The sequence below is a fragment of the Emys orbicularis genome, chromosome 4 (assembly GCF_028017835.1).
Source record: "Emys orbicularis isolate rEmyOrb1 chromosome 4, rEmyOrb1.hap1, whole genome shotgun sequence".
Classification (NCBI taxonomy): domain Eukaryota; kingdom Metazoa; phylum Chordata; order Testudines; family Emydidae; genus Emys; species Emys orbicularis.
Genome location: NC_088686.1, coordinates 154359026 through 154378178, shown reverse-complemented (window position 1 = coordinate 154378178; position 19153 = coordinate 154359026). Strand labels below are relative to the sequence as shown.

The 19153-nt window shown below is 61.5% G+C and overlaps 1 protein-coding gene across 1 annotated transcript in view; it reads right to left on the bottom strand.

The window, feature by feature from the left end:
- Positions 1-2996: 2996 nt before the first annotated feature.
- The window catches only part of LOC135877333 (integrin alpha-L-like), a 37346-nt gene continuing 21189 nt past the window's right edge, over positions 2997-19153 (bottom strand). Inside the window, exons 2-30 of the mRNA XM_065402761.1 lie at positions 18697-18805; positions 18019-18113; positions 17869-17933; positions 17449-17563; positions 16935-17065; positions 16603-16748; positions 16285-16423; positions 15987-16137; positions 15291-15358; positions 14760-14892; positions 14259-14407; positions 13071-13208; positions 12699-12902; positions 11948-12078; positions 11596-11756; positions 11292-11443; positions 10928-11053; positions 10726-10799; positions 9871-10012; positions 9389-9496; positions 8409-8488; positions 7847-7933; positions 7604-7685; positions 7152-7262; positions 6404-6490; positions 5591-5698; positions 4888-4983; positions 4658-4768; positions 2997-4159 (exon numbers count right to left, since the gene is read on the bottom strand). Of these exons, the coding sequence (XP_065258833.1) occupies positions 4013-4159; positions 4658-4768; positions 4888-4983; positions 5591-5698; positions 6404-6490; positions 7152-7262; positions 7604-7685; positions 7847-7933; positions 8409-8488; positions 9389-9496; positions 9871-10012; positions 10726-10799; positions 10928-11053; positions 11292-11443; positions 11596-11756; positions 11948-12078; positions 12699-12902; positions 13071-13208; positions 14259-14407; positions 14760-14892; positions 15291-15358; positions 15987-16137; positions 16285-16423; positions 16603-16748; positions 16935-17065; positions 17449-17563; positions 17869-17933; positions 18019-18113; positions 18697-18805 (3446 nt within the window). The 3' untranslated portion in view covers positions 2997-4012. The remainder of the gene's footprint in view (positions 4160-4657; positions 4769-4887; positions 4984-5590; positions 5699-6403; positions 6491-7151; positions 7263-7603; positions 7686-7846; positions 7934-8408; positions 8489-9388; positions 9497-9870; positions 10013-10725; positions 10800-10927; positions 11054-11291; positions 11444-11595; positions 11757-11947; positions 12079-12698; positions 12903-13070; positions 13209-14258; positions 14408-14759; positions 14893-15290; positions 15359-15986; positions 16138-16284; positions 16424-16602; positions 16749-16934; positions 17066-17448; positions 17564-17868; positions 17934-18018; positions 18114-18696; positions 18806-19153) is intronic.

Below are 19153 nucleotides of genomic sequence, written 5' to 3'. Positions count from 1 at the left end.
TGAAGGGAAACCCCTCTTGGGTCTGTAGTAGGGGGGTTGGAGAGCTTACGTGATGGCTGTTTGCAGGTGCCTTTGAGAGCATTAACTACGTGAGTGGAAAGCATTATAATCACTAGTATTTTATTAGCCCAGTAAGAACTGGGCTCAGTGTACTACTGCAGCATTTAAAGAGGCCAGCCAGGGAGGCTTTTTGTATCCAATGCACTTTCCAGACCCTTTCCCTTGTATAACTCTCTAGTTCCTGGCTAGGTGATCAGTGTCACCCCGTGGGGGCCCCTCTTCCCACCTCCCCAATCCCAACGCTCTGCATTCACCCAGCTCTGGCCCTGGAGTCCCCATTGCTGGGGCAGGGGTTATACCTAGGGCCCTACCTAAATTCATGGCCATGAACGTGGCACGGACCGTGAAATCTGGTCTCCCCCATGAAATCTGGTCTTATGTGAACGTTCACCCTATACTATAAATGTATCCTATACTATATGGTAACAGTATTCAGAAGTACACAGTGTTTCTCAAACTGGGGTTCCCTACCCAAAAGGGGGGTGCAAGGCTATTGTAGAGGGGTCCCAGTATTGCCACCCTTACTTCTGTGCTGCTGCTGGCGGCAGCGCTGCCTTCAGAGCTAGGCACCTGGCACGCAGCCACAGCTCTCCGGCCACCCAGCTGTGAAGGCAGCACAGAAGTAAGGGTGGCAATACTGTGACCCCCTACAATAGCCTTGTGACCCCCTTTTGGACCGGGACCCCCAGTGTGAGAAACGCTGAGTCTTAAGGGTTTTGCATATTTATATTTTGCTGTTTTTAAATGCGCATTCGTGTTTTGTTACAACACTGTGAAATTTATGATTTAAATATCTGAAACCGGGACAGTACAAGATTTTAAAAATGCGGTGACCGTGAAATGTACGAAAAGGGACCGTGAATTTGGTAGGGCCCTAGTTATAACAGCCCCGTGTGTGTCAAAGAAACAGCCTGGCCTGGGGGTTTCCACAGAGTTTGTAGCCAAGAGATTTGCCTCACTTGGAAATTGGGGTGAACTGCCCCTTTCTGGGATTTACCCGTGTGGGTTAAAGATCAGCCCCCGCACAATGGGAATTTAGTGTGTGCCCGAGAAAGAAACCCACATGACCCCAGAATGGCTCTTTACTCCCCTCTAGTGTCTGGACTGAGTATTGAGGTCCTTTAGCTCAGGCCCCAGAGCTGGGTGCTTATAGGTGCCAGGATTCAATCCTGCCAGAGGACAGAGCAGTTCATAGAATATCAGGGTTGGAAGGTACCTCAGGAGAGCATCTAGTCCAACCCCCTGCTCAAAGCAGGGCTGATCCCAGACAGATTTTTGCCCCAGATTCCCTAAATGGCCCTCTTAAGTATTGAGCTCACAACCCTGGGTTTAGTAGGCCAATGCTCAAACCACTGAGCTATCCCTCCCCATTGTTGCCTGGGTGTCAAAGCAACGGCCCTGCTCCCATGAAATTCTACCAAAGTTGGGGAGCTCTGGAGGTGGATTTACAAAGAGCTGTAGGGCTTTGGATGCTCAAAGCACACCTAACCTGCACAAAGTACAGCTAGGGGGAGCAGCTTAGGAACGGTCGCTCGTTAGCAGCCTGCTGGTTAGAGCACTCCTGTGGGATGTAGGAGACTTAGGTTTGAATCCCCACTCTCCCTGATCTGCTGCAATGACCTTAATCCGCATCGTCCCAGGGGAGTTCCCTAGCCACTGGGTTATAGGGTATTCTGCTGTGGGAATCCCCCCTGCTGAAGCTTTTCTCTTGGTTTAAATAGTTATGGGAGCAGGGGCTTGAACGGGGTGGGCTCCTACACATAGGTACTGACTTTTGGTTTTGCCAGTGGGTGCCCCATCCTGGCTCCGCCCCTTCTCCAAGGCCCCGCCCCCACTCCGCCTCTCCCCGCCCCATCCCCTTAGACTCCCCTGAACACCTCCTTGCCAACCCCCTCCCCTAAATGCCTCCCACCTGCCACTCACTCCTTTCTGCCCCCTCCTGCCCTAAGGGCGAGGTGTGTGTGCTGGAGGGGCGCTCTGCCAGGTTTGAGAGGAGGCTATTTTCAGCATATTTATACACTTTCATTCTAGCTGGCTGTCAACGGGGTGATCATTCTCTTTGGGTTTTCATGAGAAAAGGCTCACCTGGCTGAGGCACCTAACTCCAGGAGAGGGTTCACAGCTGAGAATCCCAAGCGGAGGGAGGTGCCTACCTCTGGCCCATCAGCCTGGCACCTAAGTTTCAGGTCCATAGGAGTTCGGCACCTAAATACTTTTGGGCATCTGGCCCCTCACCATTTCCTGCTGGCTAACTTAGGTGGCTCCTGCGCAACTTGTTGGCTTCTGAGAACCTCTTTTTTAGGTGCCTTTTTCTCCCCAGCTCAGGGCTGTGGATTCTCCTAAATCCTCTTTGTGATTCTAGTCCTTAGCTCCCTGATGCTGAAGCTATCTGGCAGGGGAATCATTTGGTTCCCTCACTGTGCTGGGCTCTGTTCACCCGCAGGACTGTGCCCATTACAAAAGGAAGATCAGCTTTCCTTCCCTGGATCAGGAAATTCTTGATCCTCACCCTGCCACTGCAAGATGGATTCATAGATTCCAAGGCCAAAAGGGACCATTGTGATCATCTGAAATCACCGGGAGGGGGAACAGGTCAGAGATCTTCCTCGCAATAATTCCTGGTCAAACTAGAGCAGATTTTTTTTTTTTTAAATCCAATCTTGGTTTACAAGTTGGCAGGGTAGAGAATCCATCACAGCCCTTGATTGGTCCAATGGTTAATTACTCTCACTGTTAAAAACAGACCCCTTATTTCCAGTATGAATTTGTCTAGCTTCAACTTCCGGCCTTTGGAACTTGTTGTACCTTCTTCTGCTAGATTGATGAGCCCACTAACAAATATTTGTTTCCCACTTATAGACTGGGATCAAGTCACCCCGGAACCCTCTCTTTGTTAAGCTAAATAGACCGAGCTCCTGGAGTCTCTCACTAGAAGGCAGGTTTTCAAATCCTTTAATCATTCTCATGGCTCTTCCCTGAACCCGCTGCAATTTATCAACATCCTTCTGGCATTGTGGGCACCAGATGCCAGCTGTGGTCGCTCCAGAGCCGAATACAGAGGTAAAATCACCTCTCTACTCAGAGGCCCCGGCGTCTGTGAGAGCAAGAGCCACCTCAAGCAAATAACAGGGAAAGCGAAGTTCCACGGCGCGCTGGAAGCATCAGCATACAGTGTAGCACACTCACAGAATACAGATACATCGGTAAGGGCGTGAGTAGGATTGCGATAGATAAATAGATGAGCATTCTAGTCCGCTCCAGGAACGGAGAGTTCACCAGTGTAGGGGCTGGGCCCAGCTTCATAGTAAACAGTCACTATTCAAGCCATTTCCCCAGTCACCTATTTAACTTGATCTGGCTCCACAAATGCTTTATTACATGCCCCGTCTGGCTCCCCAGCAGCACCGTCCCAGGCCCTCGGTGAGCATGGCGCTAATCCGAGGACGTGCTGGTCACCTGACTGCAATGCTGTTCACATCTCACTGGGATTTTTGTCCCCTCTTCGTGGCTGAGGTGGATGGGGTGGCTGCTGAGGAGAGGCGCTGGCCGGGAGGCCTGGAGAAATGACGTCCTTCCCTGAGCGCAGGGGGAGCTCCCCAACACACGCTGCCCCCGTGCCTTGCCTTAGCCTGGGGGAGAGTGGAGCTTGGTATCCATGGCCCGCCCAGCCCACAGTCTTTGTGCTGTGGCTGCCGGCGAGGTGGGCTCAGGTCCTGGGGGCACCCGTTCCACCAGGAGAGGATGGAGTCACACACACACACACACCCCACCACGAGGACAGGGATAGACATGAGTCTGCAAAAGCACAGCTGCTGCGATGCTCCTTTGGGCCACTGGGGGGCGCTGGCGAGTGCAGGGCCCTGGCTGAGCATGAGCCAGTCCTAGGGGCAGGTGGGGATGGAGGGAAGAGAAGGAGGTCTCGGATCCATGGTCCGGGGGAGGGAGGGTCTGGTCATTCACTGGGAGCATCTGTGGTGAGTGCCTCCTTACAGTCTTCATCTGCCTTTTCCTCCATGCTGGCCTCTGCAGGTGCCGCCCCGTTCCCAGCCGCCGGCTCATGGTCCATCATGTCCTTGTAATTACGCTTGAAGAAACCACACTGCCGGGAAAAGGAAAAACCACCACTGATTGACTAGGGGACTAGAGAAACTCTCTCTGACCCATGTTGGGGTCGAATTGGAGCTAGAGGGGAAAGGCCCTGTGCCTCATTCTCTGCCCCCCTGAGCTAGCCATCTCCCGTGCCCTGGGGTCGGATTGGAGCCAGTGCCCCCGAGAGGGGAAAGGCCCCATGTCCCATTCTCTCCTCTCTGTGACAGCCAGGCCCCCGCTGTGGTTTCAACTGGACATGGGGTTCTTTTTCAATTCCTCCCCTTCGCTGTTGGAGAGTGTTGCCCCCACCCCAGAGGTGGACGCATCTCAGGATGAGCGCTAAGGAGGTGACGCGGTCCCTCCAATGTCTGCATGGGGCTCTGGGATCCCATGGGGGAAATGTTGCTGGAGAAAGATTAAGCAATTGTATTGGCAGGGAAAGTCAGCGCACGGACCACTTCTGAGTGACCCAGGGTCCTATCGCCCAGCCAGTCCCTGCCCATCTCACCTTGTACAGGACGACACTGATCAGGATCAGTAGAAACAGCCCCCCTACCCCGCTGCCTATGTATACAGGGAGGTAATTCATCACGTGCACCAGCTCCACCTCCGTGGTGACCTGCAGGGGCAGACACAGGGTGTAACGGGAAATGCAGACGGGGCTGTAAGGGGGAAACCCCACCAGCAGCTCGCAGGGAGGAATGGGGGGGGGGGAGGGTTCATGGCCAAGATCATTACCTGGGATTGCGTGAATTCGTCGCTGTACTGGCTGACATATTTGCTGGTGTTGAAGGTGAACCACAGGGCAGTGCAGAACCGGAACCGGGAGGAGGTCTGGAGGGAGAGCAGGACACCAGGCCTCAGACACCCTGGCCCCCCACTCATTAACTCACGGGGGGGAGAGGGGGCATGAGGCGGCACATGGGAGGGCAGAGCATGAGATGGGTCGATCCCGCCTCCATAGGACAGCCTCACTGGCGCTCTCTGCTTGCCTTGGCACCTCTGGGGGGCATGGAGCCATCACACCTCGCCATGACGCTAACCCTGGGGAGCGCTCAGTCCCCCGGCCGGGGGCCACACTACGGACAGGCCGAGAGGAGGTTTGACCTGTCAGATCAAGAAGCTGTGGGTTCAATCTCTACAGCAGCTCCCAGCGGAGAGCCCCCTTACCCAGGGGGGCCCAGCAGAGACCTTAGGCCAGGGTGAGGGGCTCAGTCTCTGTGCTGAGGGGGTTGGGTAGGGCCTTGGATTCCCTCCCCCGCCCCGAGCCAGCCAGTCTCCCCACCTGGGACTGGAGCAGACCTGGCGCCCCCTAGAGGAGAAAGGCCCCATGTCCCATTCTCTGCCCCCGTGAGCCAACCTGTCCCCCTGCCCTGGGGCTGGCTCAGTGATGGCGCCCCCTAGAGGAGAAAGGCCGTGTATCTTCGCACAGAACCCTGACCTCAATTTTGCCGGTAACCGACAATTCCCCGATGACGGTGATGGTGGAGGGGGCGTCTATCCAGCCCAGGTTGCACTCGTAGATTTGCCAGTCTCCGGGTGAGCAGTGCTAGGAAGAAACACACCAGCACACGGTGGGGAGGGGGTTCTCCGGAGAGCCAATGCGCGGGAACAGGGGCACAAAGGGACCCGAGAGGTTCCTGAGGCCAGTGAGGGGTGGGGACCTGGCTCAGGGAGAGGAACGGGGCTGTTGGCTCCAATGGGCCTGGCAGGCGGGGACCCGGGCCGGTTTCACACACAACATAGAGCAGGCTGGGTTAGTGCTGGGATGGGAAACAGCATGAAAACCTAAGAAGCGGGTTGGAGGGTCAACAGGAGGCATTCGCCCCTTTCAGTCAGCGCTGGCCCCGATGCCCCAGCATGGCGCTAGGGGCACTGTGCTGCAGGGAGCGGGGTGGGGGGCTCAGTAGAGGGTGCTGCCCCCTCACAATCAGAGCTGACCCCAGTGTGGTGCTGTCTGAAGGTCTTTCAAACTCAGCATCAGTGTGAGATCCTGGGCATGAACGATTCCCTGACACTTTTCCCCAAGGGTGGGGCTGGGAACCTTGGTGTCCTGGCCACATTACATTCTGCATGCTGCACTGCGCCCTTCCCCAGGGGGGCTGCAGCTCAGCGTCAGGCGAGGGATCTCTGAATAAACAGCCCCCATGTCCTGCCCCAGAGGTGGCTGCATCTCCGCACCGGGCGAGGGATCCCTGTAAAGGTCTTTGGGCTGAGACGTGTCTGACATGTCACTCAGGACGGAGACGCCTACCTTGAGAGTGTGGGAGGGGACGCCGATGGCATCTGCCTCGTTTGTTTTCCTGGCCATGGCAACAAGACGGCAGGTCACCTTGGGGTCCTGGGGGAGCAAGGGAAACCCAGGAGATTCCACCGCATGTGACTGTGAGCTTGTAGAACAGCTGATTGTCAGACCCTGTATCCTAGCCCACTGCTACAGGGCGCTGTGCTGTGAGGGGTCCTGGCCATGGCCTCTGTCCTGGTGCTACGGGTGCTGTGCCATGGGGGGCCCCGTCTGTGTCCTGCCTCCCGCCCTGGCACTGGGGTGCTGTGGGGGCCCCCCAGCTCTGTCCCATCTCCCGCGCTGGCACTGGGGTGCTATGCCATGGGGAGCCCCGGCTGTGTCCCGCCTCCCGCCCTGGCACTGGGGTGCTGTGCCGGGGGGCCCCTGGCTGTGTCCCGCCTCCCACCCTGGCACTGGGGTGCTGTGGGGGGCCCCCGGCTGTGTCCCGCCTCCCGCGCTGGCACTGGGGTGCTGTGGGGGGCCCCGGCTGTGTCCCGCCTCCCGCCCTGGCACTGGGGTGCTGTGGAGGGCCCCTGGCTGTGTCCCGTCTCCTGCCCTGGCACTGGGGTGCTGTGGGGGGCCCCGGCTGTGTCCCGCCTCCTGCGCTGGCACTGGGGTGCTGTGGGGGCCCCCGGCTGTGTCCCGCCTCCCGCGCTGGCACTGGGGTGCTGTGCGATGTCCCCTGTGCCTGGTCTCCGCTCCCTCACACTGTACTCACCGTCTTCACTTCCTGCCGCTCCCAGGCTAGCCCGGCCAGGAACTTCTGCGGCACCATCACAAATGCCGTCACCTCTGGCTGTTGGAAACTCCCGGGCAGCAGGTTCTCCACCTGCCAAAGAGAAGCGCCGAGAGCAATGGGGACGAGGCTGCGGACCAGGCCCTTATGGCCGGGCCATGACCCGGGCCACAGGGGATGTGGGGCATTAGGGGAGGGTGGGGGAGTTAAGTCTGGCATGGGGGGCGGTAACACGGGAGGCCAGGGAGTGGGACATGGGAGATGGGCAACGCAGGAGGAGGGGAAGGGAGCTGTGGAGAGAGGGCTGTGGCAGTCTGGGGGCAGTGGTACGAGACTGGAGGGGAGGGCGCCCCCTGTCAGATCCTGGCCTTTCCCCCTGGCCAGCATGGCACCCCTCCCACCCACACCTTGCCCAGCCTCGCCCAGTCCCTCACCTGGTACACGTGCTGCACGGGCTTGATCTCTGGGTTCGGGGAGCTGGAGCTGAAACTGACGTACTGGGTGGACCCATCCACTCTGTGATGGGGAGGGACATTGGTGAGAAGAGAAAGCAGGGCTGGCCCCGACCCACAGGTCAGGGGCGCAGAGAGGGGAAGAGGGAGCTTAAGGCATGAGGATCCAGGACTCCTGGGTTCTAGCCCCAGCTCTGGGAGGGGAGAGGGGGGATGGTGTCTTACCCCTTGGTGATGATGTTTATGGGGTATAGGACTGGGATCCTATGAGAGTGTCTGTTATCCGCAAGGGTCCCGTTCATGTCATTGTCACTGGGAGGGAGAGGCAGATGGACAAGAAGGAAACATGTTACAGCCCCCTGCAGCCACCCCCAGTCCCGAATGAGTGCTGGGCTCCCTGCCCCATATGCCAGCGACATCCTCCTGGCAGGCACCGATATTTATAGCACCTTAAACCACAGACATCCCAAAGTGCTTTACAGGTTCCAGCCCTTGCTCAGCTCTGAGATGCGGCCACCTCTGGGGTGAGGCGTGGGGGCTGTTTATACAGGGATCCCTCGCCCGGGGCTGACACAGCCCAGCTTGCTTCGGGCGGTACAGCTGAGGAACAACGATGCTCCCCGTGACACAGGACATGCCCCCCCCCAACCTCTCAGTGTCCAAGCAAGGGGGGCTGGGGCCCGTGCAGCTGGGGGGGCTGTGGGCCATGCACCCAGGATCCACAGGGATGGCCCCAGAGGCAGCTTGGTCCGGTTATTGAGAGGCTAGTCCAGAGCTCCGCTCCCACCTGCTGGCCATGACGTCCAGCTCCAAATAGTCCCCCCAGGAACTGTTGGTGAGAATGTCAAACAGCAGCTGGATCAGAACCTGCCCAGGGCAAGAGAGAATAGAGTCAGCACTGACTGCGAGGGGAGAGCGCCCCCTGCTGACCACCGCCCCTTCCCCCGCTCCCTGCAGCACAGCACCCCCCGCTGAGCCCCCCGCCCGCTCCCTGCAGCACAGCGCCCCCTGCCGAGCCCCCGCCCGCTCCCTGCAGCACAGCTCCCCCTGCTGAGCCCCCGCCCGCTCCCTGCAGCACAGCGCCCCCTGCCGAGCCCCCGCCCGCTCCCCGCAGCACAGCACCCCCCGCTGAGCCCCCGCCCGCTCCCTGCAGCCCAGCGCCCCCCGCTGAGCTCCCTGCCCGCTCCCTGCAACACAGCCCCCCTACTGAGCGCTGCCCCTTCCCCGATCCCTGAAGCACAGCGCCCCCTACAGAGCGCCACCTTCTTCCCTGCTCCCCACAGCACTGTGCCCCCTACTGAGCGCCACCCCAACCCCCACCCCCTGCAGCCCAGTGCCCCCTACTGACCACCGCCCCTTCCCCTGCTCCCCGCAGCACAGCACCCCCTGCTGAGCCCTCCGCCTGATCCCTGCAGCACAGCGCCCCCTGCTGAGCCCCCTGCCTGCTCCCTGCATCACAGCGCCCCCTGCTGAGCCCCCCGCCCGCCCCCTGCAGCACAGTGCCCCCTGCTGAGTGCTGCCCCTTCCCTGATCCCTGAAGCACAGTGCCCCCTACAGAGCGCCACCTTCTTCCCTGCTCCCCACAATACTGTGCCCCTTACTGAGCGCCACCCCAACCCCCGATCTCTGCAGCACAGTGCCCCCCCTCCCTGCTGCACAGCGCCCCCTGCAGCACAATGCCCCCTGCTGAGCCCCCCCCCCCCCCACTCCCTGCTGCACAGTGCCCCCTAGTACCCTTGTGGGCCATGAGGGGCGGCACTGACTCACCCGGCTGTTCCCCCAGTAGATCGGGTGGCTGACGTTACAGGAGAGGTTCCTGGAGTTAGTGTCTGGAGTCTCCAGGCCATTGCAACTCACCCTGGCCTGGACGCTGGACTGTGGGGGGGAAACACCAATGAGAAGTAAGGGGGGGGGACCCCAATCCTGCCCAGCAGTACTTGCGAGACCAGTCAGGAAACAAGACCCCCTGAGACAGCCAGTCCCCGAACACCCTGGGGCCGGGGTGGAGCTGGTACCCCTAGATGTGAAAGGCACCATGGCCCATTCCCCGCCCGCTTGAGCCAGCCAGTCCCCTGCCTTGGGCCCAATCAGCGATGGTGCCCCTTAGAGGGGAAAGGCCCCATGTCCTGCTCCCCTTCCCCATGAGGCAACCAGGCCTCCCTGAGATTGGTCCAGATTAAAGCTGTCCCAAATGTCACCTACGCAGGGGTGTCTGCCTGAGTCTGCCGAGAGCCTGAGCCCCCCCCTACCTCCAGCACTGAGGCCTTGCGGAAGGACAGTCCTGGCAGTTGGGGCAGGTGGACAGCTGTGTGGTAAGCATCTTCCCCGCCATTGGCGAGCTCCAGCACCACCGCCAGCCTGGTGGAGGGCGACACCAACAGCTGCTGCGACCTACGGGACGAGGGCGGGGGTGAGGGTGGTGCCCAGTTAGCAGCAACTCCCTGCACTGGGCACCAAATAATGTGAGGGGCAGGGGATTGTGAAGGACCCAGGTGTCCGGGCAATGGGCGGTACATGGGAGCAGACCCCCCACTCCCTCCTCTTCCTCAAATCCGTGAGCAGGATGAGAGAGGAGCAGGGGAAGTGGCAGTGGGGGAGGAGCCACTGGGAGATGGAAGGAGCAGCCGCTGGGGTGGGTGGGGACAGCTGGGGAGGAGGAGGACGTGGTCGATGGGAGCACAACTGAGGGCAGCTCTGAGTCCCTCCATGGTGATTAAAGGGTTAACAGAGCCATGGGGTGATGGGGGAAGTATTAGGGGAAAGCTCTGATACTGGGGCATTGGGGTCGTCAATGACTGCAGGGGGAGTGTGCACACTGCTGAGCCCCCCGCCCACCTCCCAGAGCACGGTGCCCCCTGCCGAGCCCCCTGCTCATCCCCTGCAGCACGGCGCCCCCCGCCGAGCCCCCAGCCCGCCCCCTGCAGCACGGCGCCCCCTGCCGAGCCCCCCGCCCGCCCCCCGCAGCACGGTGCCCCCTGCCGAGCCCCCAGCCCGCTCCCTGCAGCCCGGCGCCCCCTGCTGAGCCCCCCGCCCGCCCCCTGCAGCACGGCGCCCCCTGCCGAGCACCCCACCCGCTCCCCGCAGCACAGCGCCCCCTGCCTTACGTATTCTGGTGGAAGCGGATTTGCAGGTCGGCGTTGCACACCCCATCCTCCCCACAGTTCTTCTGAAAGGGGATCTGCAACAGAGACCAGAGCCCGATAGTTAACACCAGATCAGCTGGCCTGGGCTGGCTTCCTCCCAGATCAGCCCCGGAGCCCAGCCAGCCCCACAGAGCCGAGCGATGCCAGGCTGGGCTCCCCTCACCTCTGTCGCTGACGATTTGTACAAGGGGTTCAGCACCGGACGCGGGGTCCTGCTGGGGCCATCGTCCTCTTGGAGGGCAAAGCGCAGTGAGACCTTGATTGCAGTGACGTAATCCTCGAGGCAGTTCTGAAGGGAGAGTGAGCGCTCTGTAAACGCTCCACCCCAGAGGCTGCAGCAGCTCAGTGCCGGGCAAGGGATCCCTGTAGAACCAGTCCCTGCCCCCCACCCTAGAGGTGGCCACATTGCGGCACTGGGCAAGGGATCCCTTGTATAGACAGCCACCGTGACCCACTCCCAAGGCAGCTGCGCTATTATCCCAATGGATTCGCCAGTTCCCACTGCGGGCCACGGTGTGGGACCTTACTGATATCTGGATCATCTCTGCTGTGCAGAGCTCCTGCTCCGAGATCTCCATGGTCCCAGACGTGTTCCTCTGCCCGTTCCCGAACACTCCTCGGCTCCTCATGCGATTGGCGTCAATCTCCAGCCAGTAGGTGAGGTTGGCAGAGAGAGGCTCTGGCAGGAGAGAAGGGGGGGAATGCATAAAGGTTGGAGTACGGGCGAGTGAGGAAGAGCTGGGAGCCAGGACTCCTGGGCTCCAGCTCCCGCTCCGGGACAGGAGTGGGACCTAATGGGTTAGAGGAAGCGGTTCAGCCCCCGTCTCTGACCTTGGTAGCGCGTGGTGGCTCGGCTGGCACTGAAGCAGACGGTGAGATTACTCTGAACACCCTGCCGGGATGAAACACTCCCTGAACACTCCACCTGCTTTACCGGGATTTCCTCTGGCGAGAACGACATCCTGGGGACCACCGTCAAGATGGGCCGGGAGCTGGGGAAACAACGGACTGTCTCAACCAGCACCCCCCTAGAGGAGAAAGGTCTGGTGGCCCATTCCCCACCCCCTGATCCAGCCAATCCCCCTGCCCTCAGGCCAGACGGGACCCAGCAGCCCCTAGAGGGGAAAGGCCCCATGTCCCACTCTCTAGGAAGAGAACCCAGGAGTCCGGTAAACAGCTTCACCTCAGCATGATCACCTCTCCTAGAGCCCCAACGCTGAGGTCTGGTAGCCCGTCCCCATTGAGGTCCATCTGTCCATGAATGGATTGGCCAAAGTATTTCACACCACGAGAGACTGTTGCGCCCTCAATTCTCTGTGGAACACGGAGCGGGGGGAAATCACGACAGTATGAGAATGTGAATGTTGGATTCCTGCAGCACGGGGCCCCTGTAGTGCCAGATGTTACATGGCCAGGACTCCCCATGGCACAGCGCCCCCTAGAACCAGACTGGGAGATGGGACATGGCTGGGACCCCTCCCCTCCACGGCACAGCGCCCCCTAGTGCCAGGCTGGGAGACGGGACATGGCTGGGACCTAGGGTGACCAGATAGCAAACGTGAAAAATCGGGACAGAGGGTGGTGGATAATAGGAGCCTATACAAGAAAAAGACTCCTACTGGGACCCCTCCCCCCCATGGCACAGTGACCCCTAGTACCAGGCTGGGATATGGGACATGACTGGGACACCCCCCCCCCCCCATGGCACAGCACCCCCTAACTCCCAACTGGAAGACATGGCACGGCTGGCTCCCCCCCAGCACAGCACCCCCTAGTGCCAGGCTGGTAGATGGGATATGGCTGGGACCCCCATGACACAGCACCCCATAGTGCCATGGTGGGAGACAGGGCATGGCCAGGACCCCCTGTGGCACAGCGCCCCCTAGTACCAGGCTGGGACATGGGGCACAGCGCCCCCTATTGCCTCTCCTGACCTGGCTGTAGTGTGTGTTGAGCTCCCTCTGGTGGCCGTTGTATATATAGACAGCGCCGCGCTCCGCGCTCTCCAGCGGTGCCCCCACGGCGACATCAGCCCAGCCGTCCCCGTTCAGGTCAGCCAGGGCAGTGATAGCTGAGCCGAAGCGGCCCAGCGGGTTCCCCAGGGCTCCCTGGAGCACCGCAGTGTTGGTGAGCCTGGCCTGGGGAGTGAGCACAGAAAGGTTAGATACAGAGTCAGCGTCCCCTGCAGGGCCCCCAGCACTGCCCTGGGAACCCCCTAGGGAGACCCCCCTGCTGGGGAGACCCCCCCCTCCTCTGCGCTCCTAGCCCCAGGGCCCCCACAGCACTGTCTATGCCCCCTTACTCACCTGGTCCCAGCGATAGATGTGGACCCTGCCCCCACTCCTCTCCTCATAGTACAGGGGGGCCCCCACTAGGAGCACGTCCGTGTCCCCATCCCCGTCCACATCCACTGAGCACAGAACTGACCCGAAATAGGAGCCAATCTGCAAACCAAAGGGGAGTGGGGGTCAGAGAGGTCGGGAGCAACCACAGTGCCCCCTAGTGAGCCTCACACTGCACCCAGCAGCACAGCGCCCCCTGCTCAGCCCCCCGCCCGCTCCCCGCAGCACAGCGCCTCCCGCCAAGCCCCCCACCCGCTCCCTGCAGCACAGCGCCCCCTGCTCAGCCCCCCGCCCGCTCCCCGCAGCACAGCGCCCCCTGCTGAGCCCCCCGCCCGCTCCCCGCAGCACAGCGCCCCCTGCTGAGCCCCCCGCCCGCTCCCCGCAGCACAGCGCCCCCTGCTCAGCCCCCCGCCCGCTCCCCGCAGCACGGCGCCCCCTGCTGAGCCCCCCGCCCCGCTCCCCGCAGCACAGCGCCCCCTGCTGAGCCCCCCGCCCGCTCCCCGCAGCACAGCGCCCCCTGCTCAGCCCCCCGCCCGCTCCCCGCAGCACGGCGCCCCCTGCTCAGCCCCCCGCCCGCTCCCCGCAGCACAGCGCCCCCTGCTGAGCCCCCCGCCCGCCCCCTGCAGCACGGCGCCCCCTGCTGAGCCCCCCGCCCGCTCCCCGCAGCACAGCGCCCCCTGCTCAGCCCCCCGCCCGCTCCCTGCAGCACAGCGCCCCCTGCTGAGCCCCCGCCCGCTCCCTGCAGCACAGCGCCCCCTGCTGAGCCCCCCGCCCGCTCCCCGCAGCACAGCGCCCCCGCTCAGCCCCTCTGCCCGCCCCCTGCAGCACAGCGCCCCCCGCCGAGCCCCCCTCCCGCTCCCCGCAACACAGCGCCCCCTGCTCAGCCTCCCGCCCGCTCCCCGCAGCACAGCGCCCCCTGCTGAGCCTCCTGCCCGCCGCCTGCAGCACAGCACCCCCTGCCGAGCCCCCCCCCGCGCCCTGCAGCACAGCGCCCCCTGCCGAGCCCCCCGCCCGCTCCCTACAGCCCAGCGCCCCCACCGAGCCCCCCGCCCGCTCCCCGCAGCACAGCGCCCCCTGCCCAGCTCCCTGCAGCACAGCGCCCCCTGCTGAGCCCCCTCCCCGCTCCCTGCAGCACGACGGTCCTGTTCTCACTTGCTCGCCCATGAGGTGCTGAGTATCTGTCCAGTTGGAGCTGTCGGGATCTATTTCAAACACGACGACCATCCCAACGTGCTGATAGCGGGGGGCTCCCGCGGCATAGAGCGTTCTGTTCTGGTGCTGCATGGACTTCACCGCATAGCCTGGGGGCAGGAAACGTCTCAGGAGGGGAGGGGGATGGGCAGGCCTCTCTAGACCTGCCCATGGAGGTGGAGCGAGGTGGCAGGGTGTGCCCCGATCAGCCCGCCAAAGCTTCAGTAGCCGGAGCACCACACAGGCCCTCACCTCAGAGCTGTCCGCACAACCCAGTAATTCCCCTCTGTGAAAACCGGGTGAGGGATCCCTGTATAAATGGCCCCCGTGCCCCACCCCAGAGGCAGCCGCATTTCAGTGCCGGGCGAGGGATCCTTGCAGAAATGACCCCCCCCCGCCCCACCCCACAGATGGGGGATGCTGGGGCAGGCTGGGAGGCTCTAGGGGCTGGGGGTAACATACCCAGGTAGGCGTCCTTTATCTGCTCATTGGCTGAGGGGCTCCCAATGAAGGTCTCCGGCGCCTGGCTGCCCCGCAGCTCAATCAGCCCCCCCGCCCAATCATCTGCCCCCACGGCCCCCAGCACCACCCGTTCCTGCAGGGGGAGAGAGAGACACACCATGGGGCAAAGGGGAGGGCAGAGGGAATGGGGAGCCCCTCAACTCCCATGCCTGGGTCCCTCCTTGACCCCCCCCGAACTCTCATAGCCCAGCCCCCCCATAGTCCAAGTCCCTCCCCCCCTGAACCCCTATAGTCCTGTCCCATCCATGACCCCTCTGAACCCCCATGGCCCAGCCTCCCGACCCTCCCAAATTCCCGTAGCCCAGGCCCCTCCCCTCCCCCTCATAGCCCAGGCCCCTCCCCAACTCCCCCAAGTTCCCAAAAGTCACCCCCCCCACCTCTGAACCCCACAGGCCTGGCCCCTCTCCCAGCCTCCCTAACCTCAATGGCTCAGACCCCTCCCCCACCCCAGGCCCCCTCCTTGAGGCTCACTTTGGACAGGTCCGCACTGAATCCGCTGGAGGAGAGCTCCAGGTGGAAGGAGCTGCGGCTGCTGGTACCTGCAAGACAGAGGGGGTGGGAGCTCGGAGCAGTGACCCCTGTATGAAGAGCCCCCACGCCTCACCCCAGAGGCAGCTGCAGCTTGATGACAGCTGACAGAATGGCTGGTTAGAGCGGGGGGGCTGGGAGTCTGGACTCCTGGGTCCTATCCCGGGCTCTGGGAAGGGAATAGGGGGGTCTAGTGGGTTAGAGAAGTGGGGGGTGGGGGGGATTCAGGACTCCTGGGTTCTGATTATGTACCTCAGCTTTTCCTCCATAGAGTAATTGCTGAGTTCTGTGTCCAGTGTGTGCTCTGGGCTGCTGTCCATGTCCAGTACATCCACCAGGAGGTGCTGGGGGGCTGTATGCATCTAGTGCATCCACCAGGGGGCGCTGGGAACTGCGTATGTCCAGTGCATGCACTGGGGGGGGGGGGGGGGGCTGTGCATATCCAGTGCATGCACCAGGGGCGCTGGGAGCTGCATATGGCCAGTGCATGCACTGGGGTGTGTGTGTGTGGGGGGGGGTGCATGTCCAGTGCATGCACCAGGGGGCGCTAGGGACTGTGCATGTCCAGTGCATGCACCAGGGGATGCTGCCAAGCTGTGTCCTCCACACTCCAGGCCACACACCAGGTGGCGCCGGTACCTTCGATGGCGTAGATCTTGGCCTGCAGCTCACTGAAGAGGCCTTTGAGCTTTTCGAAGCTGTCGAGCACCTTGACAAACTGGCTTGTGGGCTCTGAGGCGAACAGTGTCAAGAAGGCCTGGGACTCGTTCCGGTGAAAGTTATTGCCAATCTGGAGAGAGCGAGAGAGGACATTGGAGCCCATGTCAGTCCCAATGGTCCAGGACACCTGGGTTCTCTCCTCAGCTCTGGGAGGGGAGTGGGGTCTAATGGGTTAGAGCAGTGGGGGGCCGGGAGCCAGGACTCCTGGGTTCCTTACCCCAATGATGTAGCGAACAATGTTCTTCTCTTTGGCAGCGTTCACATTCCCAGAGTCAGTGGGGTCTCCGTCCGTGATAATGATCATCACTCGCGTCACATCTTCCCGGGCGCCACGCTCTGGGGTGAACACCTGGTTTCTGCAGGACACAGGGAAATGGTGCAGACGAACTCAGAAGTAGCCACTTCCAGAACTGGGCACAGGAGCTGTTTCTACAAGGGTCCCTCCCCCAGCACTGAGATGCAGCCACCTCTGGGGTGGGGCGTGGGGGGCTGGTTATCATGGGTCCATCTCTCCCTCCCGCCCCTGGTTACTCACGCAACATAGTTGATGGCTTGGAAGGTGTGTGTCAGTTTGTTCATGTGTATCACTTCCTTCAGGAGTTCCCGGGGATTTCGGTTTCGTTCGTAATCGTTAAAGTCAAATTCTGTCTTCGCGTCCTGGGAAAACTGCACTGCGGCAAACTGGCGGGGAAGAGGGGCTGTCAGAACAGCTGTACAGCTCTCCTTAGAGCCAGGCTGAGACATGGGGCATGGCCAGGACCCCCCACAACACAGCGCCCCCTAGTGCCAAGCTGGGAGATGGGGCCCGGTCAATATTGGTAGGGCAGTGCCCCCTAGCACCAGGCGGGGCAGGAGTCTCTCACATACACGTATTGTGGAGTTTCCCAGCTTCTCCATCACTTCGATCATGAAGTCCTTGATGGCTTTGAACTGGGCAGTGTTCATGCTGCCTGATCCATCGAAGAGGAACACCAGATCCACATTCCCCTTTAGGCATTCTGTGGGGAACCACCAGAGAGGGTTGGAGCGTGGAGTGGGGGCTTGGAGCCAGGACTCCTGGGTTCTATCCCCAGCTCTCAGAGGGGAGTGGGGTCTGGTGGGTTAGTGCAGGGAGCCAGGACTCCTGGGTTCTCTCCCCAGCTCTCGGAGGGGAGTGGGGTATGGTGAGTTAGAGCGGGGAGCCAGGACTCCTGGGTTCTCTCCCCAGCTCTCGGAGGGGAGTGGGGTATGGTGAGTTAGAGCGCGGAGCCAGGACTCCTGGGTTCTCTCCCCAGCTCTCGGAGGGGAGTGGGGTCTGATGGGTTTGAGTGGGGAGCCAGGACTCCTCGGCTCTGTGGGAAGGCAACGGGGTCTCAGTGCTTTGAGTTTGTCAGTTCCTTACTTTCAAACCCTGGTGTCATCTCCTTGGGCTGCTCCAGGTGTCCCTTGAAGAGGTAGCAGATCCCACTCAGGTACTGGTTCCCATCACACGTTCGGCTCAGCCCAGAGCCGCAGGCCTATGGGGAGCACCGAGCAGGGCAGTTACCAGCCATGTATGGAATGGGGGGGGGGGGGGGGGGGAGCCCATAGGACTGGAAATCAGCATGTCTATGACTGAGCCAAACCCGACAGGGAGGGGAGATGGGGACGGGACCTGGGTCTCCAGGTATGAGCCCAACAGCAGGAGAATCCAAGAGGGGATGGCAGCGAGGGAGACGCCCCATCTAGCCTGTCCCCACCTGAGGCAGGAGCGTCCCCAGCAGAGCTGGAGACGTCCCATCAGGGCCTGTCCCGCAGCCAATGCGCCCCCCCGCACACTCACGATCATCTGGGCGTCTGCGCCACTGCTCGCCAGGGACATGCCGAGATGCGCTGTTTGAGCACTCGCTGCAAGGAGAGGGAAATGGGGTCAGTGCTTCGCCCTGTCCGGTACCCCGTGTCCCCTGCCACCCCGATTTCTCCCCAGACCCACCCGGCAATGGGATGGGCTGGCAGGAGCCTTTCTTCACAGCACATTGGTACAGCTCCCCGGTGGAGTTCTGGTCACCTGGCGCTCCCACGATGATACTGTAAAACAAGGCAGATCAGACGCCGGGGATGGGACATACCCGCTTGCCAGGGACCCCACACAGGGTGGAGCTAGAAGCCAGGCGTCCTGACTCCCAGCCCCCTCCCGGCTCTAACCCGTGATGAGTCCCCACCTCCTTCCTGATTTCTGGGTTCCAGTTAGTCCTTCATTGGGTCACACACACACACCCAGTGCTGCCAGCTGTGGCCCCTGACATGCTCTCACTTCCCAATTAGCCCTAGCGGGTGCCGCCTGCTTTCGGGTAGTGAAAGCGGAAGAGGGAGTCAGCATCATGGTTGGTGCATGATCCAGTGTGGACCATACACAGGCTGGGGGGATCCCACCGGGAACGAGCGGGCAGGGGCCTGGCCGTCCTGGACACTGAAATGCACCACAGTCTGGGGCCTAGTTACAGAACGGTGCCTCCTACGTCATAAACTAAACCTCACTGGCCTCCCAGAGCTGGGGCTAGAACCCAGAGTCCTGATTCCCAGCCCCCGCTAATCCATTAGATCCCACTCCTCCCTTCACCGGACGCCGGGTCTCTCTTGCAGTGCCGGGGGGGGGGGGGGGGGCACTTACCTTGCATCTTTGAACTGCAGCACCTGGTACCCAAAATTCCTACTCGCATTGGAGGCTAGCACCTCCGGGTGGACGGTGTCAATGTTGTACCCCAGGGTGGGGGCTGGTCCTACAGGGGAATGGGGTATTGAAGGAAACTGGGTCAGAGCAGCTTTCACCGAGCATCCTCCTGCGCAGCCACCTCCCCCTCCAGAGTGGGGACGCGGTTACTCAACCCCTCTAACCATAACCCTGCCCTAAGGCTTTGACCCCAACATCCCCCGTAGAGGCGACGCCTGGCTGCCAAGAACCCTGACCTGCTGCCATATCCTTTCGCTCTGCCTTTCACATGCACACCCGCTCTCTTGCATGGGAACCCTGCCCTGCTTATGTCAGCTGCGTCGTGTGGTTAGTGACTTGTGGGCTGAGGCCAGCCCCACTCCTGGCCTGGTCCTCCCGGTGTCGTTTAACACCTCTC